Here is a 10,106-nt window from a genome sequence, read left to right as displayed (position 1 = left end):
AATCCAAGTTGATAGTCTTGGCTCGAAACTAGCACTCCAGTAACACCAGTGGCGATGGTGGGATGCAACTACGAGCCAGTGCACCTGGCAGTCCTACCGGAGATTTTGCGGAAAACCTGTGTTTTCATACCTTGCCCAGATTTTGCTTTACAGGCAGTTGTGAGCATCTTCTTAATTTTTCTCAAGCAGAGCTCCCCCTTTAATATTGTGTGTTAACACACTCGTGTATTAATGCAAAAATATATACGTATGCATGCGCACAGACCCACACAGACACCCTGATACCACAAATATTCGGCACGCTTAGAAACAAGGGGGTGCATCGCTGGACCAGGACCTGTGTGCTCCAGAGGCACCACGCGAGCTGGCACCACTGCCTGGGGAGGATTTCATATCTTCAGCAATCCCAGGGAAAAAAAAAAAAAAAAAAAAAAAAAAGATCTGCGGACAGGACTGGCAAGGGCCTCCTGCTCTTTTGCCCTTTCCCGATGGATAGGAAGGGCCCTGATGAGATGCTCTGTGTCGAAGGGAGGGGACCGAGGTGTGCAGTGGCCGGGAGGGGATGGAGCCCGGACCGCTGCCATCAACCCCGAGCGACAGCACGGCCTTTTCATGAATAAATAATTTGTGTTGCGGTTGCGGTGTGCTGGACCCGGCACGGAGCAAGGTCTGCCCGGACACTTGGCGTTGGCATCGCCCAACAGGGCGTTTGGCCCTTTCTCCTTGTCGTGTCCCCCCTGCCACCACACACCTGCAAATGGGGACCCCCGGGGCCGGCAGGGCACGGCCACCCCTCGTCGCATGGAAGGAGCAGTGGGAAAGCGGCGGGAGCGGGGCAGGGGAGAGATGAAGGGATAAATAAAAAATGCGGGAGCATCCCGGAGGCACGGTGGGGTGGCGGGGGGCTGCGGGGGGCTGCGGCCCTGCTGTGGCGGGAGGTGAAGGCGACGCAGTTCCTGTCTCTTTAAATCCACCCTGAGCCAGGAGCCGGGAGCTGAGGCAGAGCAGAAAGCCCAGGATCCCTGCTCATTAATAAGCAGGATTTATCCCCGTAGGGAGCCGGGCAGGAGGGGGGAGGCCGTGGGGCGAGCGGAGGCCCTGTGCCCCCCCTCCCCGACCCCCAGCCCCTCACCCCGGCATCCGACCTCGCTCCGAGCATCCTCCGGCCGAGATGCGGGATCCGCTGGGCGCGGCGAGCGGGTCCCCGCGGGAGTGAGGTTTGCTGGGGGCGGGGGCGGGCGCGGGGGGGCTGGGGACAGCGGCGGCGATGGCGGGTTGTTAGGGCGCGGGGTGGTGCGCGGCGCCAGGGCCGGAGCGGGAGCGGCTGGGCGAGCCGAGCGGGAGGGCGGCGGAGGCACCGCATTGCTGCTGCTGCTGCTGCTGCTGCTGCCGCCGCTGGTGCTGAGCCCGCCGCGCCCGGCCCCGCCATGCCGCCGCGCCCGCCCCCCCCGGCCCTGCGCCGGAGCCAGGCTGGGCGGCCGGGCAGCGCGGGCTGCGGGGCGCGGGGGCTCTGAGCCCGCCGGGCGGGGGGCGCGGGCGCCCGAGCGCGCCTCTCCCCTGGTTTTTCCTTTTCCTTCTCTTGGCATTTGGCCTCTTTTTTTTTTTTTTTTTTTTTTCTTCCCCCCCCCACCCCCGTTCCCTGCCTTGGATGGTTTTTAGGTGGAGTCGTTTGCACCAAAACCCAATAGCTGCTGCTGTTCTTGCTGCTATTTTTTTTTTTTTTTTTTTAATGATACTGTTTCCACAGCAGGGGAAGAGAGAACTGATCCTGAACATACTCCCAGAGAATGAATAATCACAAGAAACTGGCTTAAGCAGCTCCTTGGATCTGGTGCATGATTTTGATTGAGTTTGATTTTATTTGATTTTTTTTATTTTTATTTTTTCCCCGAGTCATCGTTCGCATTTTTTCTTTTTTTTTTTCTTTTTTTTTTTTTTTTTTCACCTTTTGGGAGATTTGCAAACCGAATTACATGCATGTCCAGTGGGGGAAGGTTTAATTTTGACGATGGAGGGTCGTACTGTGGAGGCTGGGAGGACGGAAAGGCTCATGGCCACGGAATCTGTACTGGCCCAAAGGGTCAAGGTGAATATTCGGGCTCCTGGAGTCACGGCTTTGAGGTGCTGGGGGTCTACACTTGGCCCAGCGGCAACACTTACCAGGGCACCTGGGCGCAGGGCAAGCGCCATGGCATTGGCATGGAGAGCAAGGGGAAGTGGGTGTACAAAGGAGAGTGGACCCATGGATTTAAGGGACGGTACGGGGTCCGAGAATGCACTGGAAATGGGGCCAAGTACGAAGGCACCTGGAGCAATGGATTACAGGATGGCTACGGGACAGAGACCTACTCGGATGGAGGTAGGTGCTGCATTGATACCTTCCTGGCCGGGGCGGGCGGTGGGGTGGGGGGGTACCAGCCTCCGAACCAGGACCCTGGTTTTAGGCTGGAGTCTGTGAGTTTGCAACCTGCTAGCTTGGAGCGAGGGATGCTGGTACCCCACAGGAGATAAGGAACCAGCCCAGCATGGCATCAGCCCAGCTCTTTGCCACAGGTAGCCCCATATGTTAGCGGGTCTCTGGGCACCGTGTCCTCTCCCCACCCCCCACCTCTCCTTGACCAGGCTTTTTGGGGAGGGGAGTTGGCTGTGCTGGTGGGGGGATGCCCAGCTGTCGCCCAGGGGGCTCGGAGTGCGCGGTGGGCCAGGCTGTCGGGAGATGACCCAAGTTGCACATGGGATTCACAGTTTGGACTGCACCACTGGAACCTGTAGGATTTGCATCAAAGCAACGTGGGGCAGAGGGGAGGTGAGGGTGTGGGGGGGATGCAGGGCAGGTGGGTGCAGCTCCTGTGCTGCAAATGCTTCCAGCGAGGGGCTGGGGTCTTTGCATGCCCTGCAGCCCCTCCAACCGCAGCCCCACACTTAATAATACTAGGCAAAAGACTTTAATTCAGGCAAGAGTCTTACATTCGTAGTTTACGGCTTAATGCTTAGCATAGGGGCTCAGAGGGATCACCAAAGCTATTCTCTGCCGTCAACACGGCTTAACGAGATGTTGAGGGGAAACTAGGATTAAATAAAAAACAAGAAAACCCAGTTGGAGCGATCACAAAAATTGCTGGGCTAACAAGCTTTAAGGCCGAACTAGGAGAAACAGCTGGTGCTCTGCTGTAAGTGGCTGTATCATCCTCTCTTCTCTTTTGTGGCTACTTCCAGCTGAATTGCCACCATAATACGCGGCAGGCCTACCTGCTGGCGGCCGGGGGCATTCGGCAGCGCTGCCCCCCTGTTTTGCTGGCAAACGTGTCTAGCTAAAGCAGGCTCTTGTTCTTTTTTAAGGCATTATCGTTTTCCAGGACTGCTACGTTAAGGGAATTGCAGCGTTGATGAGCTCCATCGCAGCCTTCCTGAAAGGTGCTGCAAGACCTTTCTCTAGAAAACCCAGTTTGCTGCTTTGTGGTTATACAGGGAGGCAAGATTAAACGTTACCTGCAGCTGCTCTTTTATGCTCTCAAAGGGAGAGGTGGAACGATCTCTTGATTATTTGTTTTAATGATAATTTTGTACCACTGGCTTTCTCCTAAAGGGAAATATAGCTGCAACCTTTTGTTTTGGCTGCCTGGAATAATGCTGGGGTCTGAGCTGGAATCTGCCGGGTGTGTGTTTGCAAGCCATCGATAAATCCCAGCAGTCCTTCAGCTGAAAATAAAGCTTGGTCAGAGAATAACTGCTGTCCCCCACCTTCCAAGCAGTCAGGAGGGGATGGGGGGGGGGGGGGGGGGGGGGGGCCGGCTCCCAACACCAGCGCTGTCTCCCTGTTCCCCTCCTGGCCCCCAGCCCCTGCCGGGGAGGTTTGCAGGAAGGCAGGCAGAAGTCTTGACAAACTACAGGTCTGGGAGGGCTGGGTGTTGCAGGGCTGGCCCTGGCCCTGGGCACCCACGTGCCCCCACCCCGGCACGCTCCCTGTCACCTGCAGCACAGTGGCTCTTTGGGAAACCCGGGGGGCATCTCCAGGCTGGGGTGGCTTACCAGCCTGTTTCACCATTTCTGAGAAACTACCAGAAGCAAAGAGAGTTTTCTTCCATCTTGTCAGGCCAGCCTGGTTTCTCGGTGTTCGGGGACGGAAAAGCTGTATTGCGTGTTTATCGTTTGAGGAGGAGGTTACGAGGGTCGGGGGGAGGAAAGGGCAGGGTCTGTAGCAAAATGCTCCCCCCACCCCGGGACTCTGCAAACTGTCCTAGGAGGAGGGGACAGCCGTGAAGGGGGATGCAGAGCGGTGGTACCCGTGGCTGAGCCCACCCCGCTGCTGGGGGCAGGGATGCCCTGTGCACACCCCAACCAGGCTCCTCCACACCAGCTTTGCCCGTGTCGCTTGGGCAGTCACACGGAGGGGCTGAACCCTGCTGGAATTGCACTTCCACCAACTGGGCTGCAAGTACCCCGAGGCCACAGCCCTTTGCCAGTTGCCTGTCTTCGTTTTGGGTGGAAAACACCAAAGTTGGGCATCTCCGGCCTTTTGGATACCGAACCTTGGTGAACTTTTGGGTACAAGAAGCCGGTGTGTACTGGAGCTCTGCTGGAAGGGTGGCTGCGTAGCTATGGCACAGGGGAGGCAACTGCTGGGAAGGATGTTTCTCATTAATCTATTCAAGTTATTACCTTCATCAAACTGAAGTATCCTAGAATCCTCGCCCCAGCATCTGTCACTTGCCACCCACAGATAAATATTCATCCCTTGCATTATTTTTTTTTAGCACATCAACCAGGGCTAGGGGATAGGTCCCTAAATGTGCAGCGAGGCTCAGGAAGCGCCCCAGAATTCATGGGTTTCGCTCCAATTTTACCATTTCCTTGCACAATTGTGGGTGAGGGCAAAGCTCAACATTCCACCAACTGTTGCCAGCGCTATCTTGGGGAGCAAGGTTTTGCGTGACTGATGCGCATGTGTTGATGCATCGGGCTTGGATGTAGGGTATGGCATGTGGTGGCCCGAGCCGCATGGCCACCCCCCTGCCGTCCTGGCTCCGCTCGCCGCCCTGGGTACCGTCCCCCCCCCACACCGGGTGCTCACGCCTGCCACGCGCACACGCATGCATGCTTCCCCCACATGCAGCTTGCAGATCTCACACCTCCCACGCGGACACACTCATCGCCATGCACACACGCCTCTCCTTCCCCACGCCGAGACGCCGCTGCGCCCCTCCGCGCGCATACCCACACGCACGTGGTCCTGCCCCCAGCCCAGCGCTCTCTGACCCAAACACGCGCCGGATGAATGCAAACCGTGTTCCCCTGGCCATGCGGTTACATGTCCATCAATGCAAACCTGTCACACAAAGCCAAAATAAGCAAATACAGCCTGGCTGTTCCCCTAGAAGCCCACGCCTTGCCAAATCTCCCTGGCACTGTTGCACGCCTGACCCACGGTCCTGCACCTGCGGCACACGCCTGCACCATCCTGCCTTTCCCCTGCACGCATGCACTCACTCAGACCCCTGCAAACCATTCTGCTGCTGACATGTCCTTATCTTGCTGCCAAAAATCCCTGCCACCTCCTGCCCTGATCCAGAAGCACCCTGATATTACATAAACCGGGCTTCTGAGGATTGCTTCAGTCGGATGCTGGAGTTGCACCGCTCTTTTGCTGGGCTTGATTCAGCCCAGCTCCAGGATGGGAGCAGGATTGCTCCCTTGCTTCAGGTGAAAGGGGCTGCATCCACCTGGATCAGCACCGATATGAGCTGGAGCCGCTGCCCTCGCCCTTGCTGGAGCTTGGTGGAATCTCTTGGGAGCAGTGGGTTGGAGACCTCCCGCTGGAGACCCTCTCCTGAGCAGGTCTAGAGATCAAGAGACATCTCAGCTGGTTCCTGCCTTTCTGTAACTCCTCGGACACTTTGGAAATACTCAGTGATTGTGCCCTGGGGACAGGTTGGGTTGGAACTGCAGGCTTGCCGTGGCAGTCCTAGGGCTGCGGCTTGGGTTCAGCTGCCGGAACCGTGGCTGTGGAGGTGGACGAGATGGGGTGAATTAAGGAAGCCCCAAATCTGCTTTTGCCCTTTCCATCCCTGCCAATGCTTTTTCTCCTCCCTCCTCCTGTCCCCAGCTGGGCATTTGGGATCTGAGGCAGGACAGGGGCTCGGGCAGAGGACCAGCCCCTCTCCCAGGTCCCCACTGCCCAGCCAGCCCTTGGGGAACAGCTCGCAGTGATTCCTGGTGCTGGACGTGTCCGCAGTGTGTCGGGGCCGTGCCGGGTCCCTCCTGCTGCCAGCCCCTCGCCCCATCCCGGCTGCCCACGTGCTCCTTGTGGAGTTTCTTGGGAAGGCTACCCCAAAACGGATGGGCAGTCACATCGGGGTGTTCATCTTGTGTAATCCTCCGTGCCCACTCACCTAAATGAATCATCCCTTTGATAGGTGAGTGAAATATAATTAGTGTTTTCATTGTTAGCACCGTGTGAGTAGGCAAGTGGGTTTTCTTGGCCTGGGCTGGGAAATTTTCATGCTTTGCAAGCAATGGGTAGAGCAAAGTGGTGCGGTGGGAGCTGCTGGTGTGGGCTCTCTTGCAGGCTGTCCTGCCCAGGCAGGAGCCGCGGTGGCTCCATGCCCCACTTTTCCCACCTCTGCAGTGGCACCGGTGACACCTCCAGCCGCTCTCTTAGCAGGTGCACTGGGAGCTACCGACCAAATGGCTTCAAAAGGCTTGAGGAGATGGAAACCATGAAATACTTTGCAAAAGCAGGCCCCTGGCAAGCTTAAAGAGCTGCTCTGGGGGGATGGACCAGGGATGCCGTGGGGGCACCTTGCCTGTCTGGGAAGGGGCCGCAGCCCCCTCCCCTGCGCTGAGAAGCGGTTTTGGATGAGCCACCACCGGCCAGCGCTGCCAAGGGCAGCGGCATCACCCAAGGGCTGCCTCGCGCCTCTCTCCATACCAGGGTTTTTCACAGGTTCCTCTACAGCTGCAGGGAACCAACTAGCAAGGGCAAATTTCCACGCGATCTATTCATAGCGCGGATGTCAGAATTACCTTAAAAGTATCAGCTCTCGTCTTATTTTGCTGCCAGGAAGGAATTGTTGATGCACTTTAAACAGTGGGTGGAAACAAGCAAATACAAGTGCGCCCTGATCCCCGATCCTCCCAGTTCCTGCAGAATCCAGGCACAGCTGTAGCTGGTCCTAACAACCCCCTCTAAGAACCTGGGAATGTGAAAAAAAGCTACAAGCTTGCTTTGTAACGTGTCTGACTACCTAGGTTTGGTACAGAAGGTGCTTGCAGTGCAACAGTGGTTATAGGAGAGCAGCAACTGAAACGTCGGGACCCACCGAACCTAGAAAAATGAATCAAAATACTAAATGAAGATTCTGACCAGTCTCATTAAAAATAAATGATATGAACTCATGGTAATTACTGATCTCACTGGAACATGCTGCTTAGTTTCAGGTACAGCTCAGGACAGAGGAAGAAGGATTTTGACGCGGGGAAAAGTACCTGAGATAGAAACTGCCAGGCAGGCTTAGACCCTCACTCTATCTTCTTATTTCATCCAGCGCTTGATGCTCTGGCGGGCGGTGTAGGACCCCAACTTTGGGGCAACCTGACCCCCTTACACACCTCTCCCTGACCCATAAGAGAGGGCCACTTAAGTCCTGAAGTACAATTTTCATATTCTTTCAGTGGGGATGCTGGGGTGGGTTTCTCATGGCTTTTAATGCAAATCTCAGGCTATTTGCATGTGATTTGATATCCCATGGGGCTCCTCGTGGTTGGGTGACATCTGCTCCTGTAGCTGAACATTTTTTTTCCTTGAAGCTCCAGCTTGTGGAATCATGTGATTTTTGCAAGATTTTCAGCTTCATTTTTGAAGCAAGGTTTCCACTCAGACTATTGCAGAAAAGTCATTCTTACAGGCTTGGAAAGCAGCAGACAAGAGCTAAAAATGCTTTCTGCTCAAAAATGCCTGGATTTTTAAATGAACCTGATTAATTTTGAATGCTCTGAGTCAGGTAACGCTGATGTAATGAATGATCTGTATTAATGTCGGCATGACTTGAAGATACAGAAGCCAGGCAGGATGGGGTTGGAGATGGTCTTACAGGAGGCAACACTGTGGTTTAGCATCTCTCTTGTGAGATTTGGCAGTTTTTGCTTCTTTGGGGTCTGGCTTTTGCATTGACTGAAATCCTGACCAAGAAAGGATTTATTTACTTATTTTCCCCCCAGTAGTTTGCAATAGTTACAGGAGAGTCTTGATGACAGTTTGCCCCTGCAATAAGCTCTTTAACTTGTAGTTAAAGTATTGGCTAACAAAAAAAGGGGGGCTTCGAGAAGAAACCCACTTGAATGGCAAGTGTTTACATTTTGGGGTTTGATGTTGGCTTTTCAAAGAGAGGTTCTGGCCTTCGAATAAAAAATCCTTAAAAATTGCGATCGATGCATGAGCATTCCCTTAAAACAGCCACTCCTTTCCCAAAATTATTCCCTGAAGAGGTTCCACTTACTCTTAGCATACAGCAGAGCATCATGAATTTTCATGAATGAGTGAACAGCCAGAGCAAGGTCCCCAAGTTCGCAGATATTCGCACCGAGATGATCGCTGTAAAGAAACGATTCCCTGCTCAGGGCATCACTTTGGGCCTGCAAGGTGTTTCCCTGGACTGAGTAAGGGATTGATCATTTATTTCACAGGAAATAAATAAACCCTGCTCTGGCCTTGTCCCGTCCTGTGGGATCCCTGCTCCTGGTGCAGCCTCCTATCTCCTGTCCACGGGGAGCTCAGCCCCATCCCACGCGGCTCAGCACCTCCCACACCTGGCCAGGGCTGCAGCCCCCCAAAACCTGGCGCCGACACACAGCGCAGTTTGTGAGCGCTGGAGAATTAGCCCTCACTCCCGTGAGCTCTGCTGAGAAATGGGGTGAGATCACAGAGTTTGCGAGGAGGATTAGAGTGCTGGAGGATTAACGGACTAAGCATTAGCCCGATTTCACTCTGCTTTGTGAGAGGAGCACATTAGCCGTAATAAAGGTGCTGAGTGATATGTTAATGTGTTTCATGCTCCTTATTCTAAAGCCTCATCCCGGTTTTGGCCCCAGTCGGTGGCCGAATCTGCCGGGATTCAGCTGCCCTGGGCAAGACCATGGGCCCCATTTCACCAAGGGATGATGCTCCCGTCTTCCCCTGGCTCCTGCAGACCCGGCGCTTCCCACTCCCAGGAAGACTAGAAATTTCTTTCTTGAGTTCTTTCCTTTTGAAAAACTGTATTTCCCCTGACTCCAAGACATGATACCTTAATAAAAATTGTGACTGGTCCGAGGTGTGTTATAAGCCCCATCAGAATTAACGACGCCGAGATCTGATTGTCATTAAAATGGTTTGAAGCTTTCCTCCGAATGCCGGCTGGAAAAGGCAATTACTAGTGAAAGCAAACAGGCTTGGGGAAGCAGGAGATACAGAAGCAATGAGAAAGAAGAGGGGGAGGATGCTTAGGATGGAGTTGCGTTTCCCTGCACATGGTGGAGAGCAAATCGAGATTTTCCCCATCGAAGCAAATAGCCAAAACACCTGGAAAGCCGTTGTCCAGTGACCCCGAGCCCAGTCGTGGGTTTGGGGGGACGCTCCTCTCGCAGGTGTTACCTGAGCTGAGTTTCCATGTGTGATTTTTCCTGGAGTGGTTTCTCCTTTGATATTATAAGGGCAAGTATTCATCCCTGGCCAGTCCCTGTGGAAAATGGCTTGTTTCCTGCAGCTGGAATCTTCAGAGGTGGGACATCACCTTCAGGGCTTTGCCATGTTCCCTGCCCCATGGCAGGAGGAGGCACACGCCTCGGTTTGTTGGAGGAGTTTGTCCTCCATCTCGCTCTGTTCCTCAGTTTTCCATCTGTAAGTGCAAATATCAGCTGTCCTTGCGATACCGTGACGCACGTTACTGTTTGCCAACAAGGGAGGCAGCTTCATTCTGCTGATCTCCTGATTGCAAGGTATCTTTGGGGCAAGCATCGTGGCAATGAGAATATAAAGGACTCCCTGTGTTTCGGACAGGGCTCATACCCCTTAGGTGAGCATTCTTGCCACGTGTGAACCTGCCTTTCAGGTGGTTTTCCCTGTGGAGAAG

The 10,106-nt window shown here is 54.5% G+C and overlaps 1 protein-coding gene across 1 annotated transcript in view; it reads left to right on the top strand.

Moving 5' to 3' along the window:
- Positions 1–1,716: 1,716 nt before the first annotated feature.
- JPH3 (junctophilin 3) overlaps positions 1,717–10,106 on the top strand; it is a 56,736-nt gene continuing 48,346 nt past the window's right edge. Inside the window, exon 1 of the mRNA XM_056361155.1 lies at positions 1,717–2,359. Coding sequence (XP_056217130.1) covers positions 1,978–2,359 — 382 coding nt within the window. The 5' untranslated portion in view covers positions 1,717–1,977. The remainder of the gene's footprint in view (positions 2,360–10,106) is intronic.

This window comes from Falco biarmicus, chromosome 15, assembly GCF_023638135.1.
Source record: "Falco biarmicus isolate bFalBia1 chromosome 15, bFalBia1.pri, whole genome shotgun sequence".
In the NCBI taxonomy this organism is placed as follows: Eukaryota; Metazoa; Chordata; class Aves; order Falconiformes; family Falconidae; genus Falco; species Falco biarmicus.
Note: the sequence above shows the minus strand (reverse complement) of the source record. Positions and strands in the feature narration are given on the sequence as shown.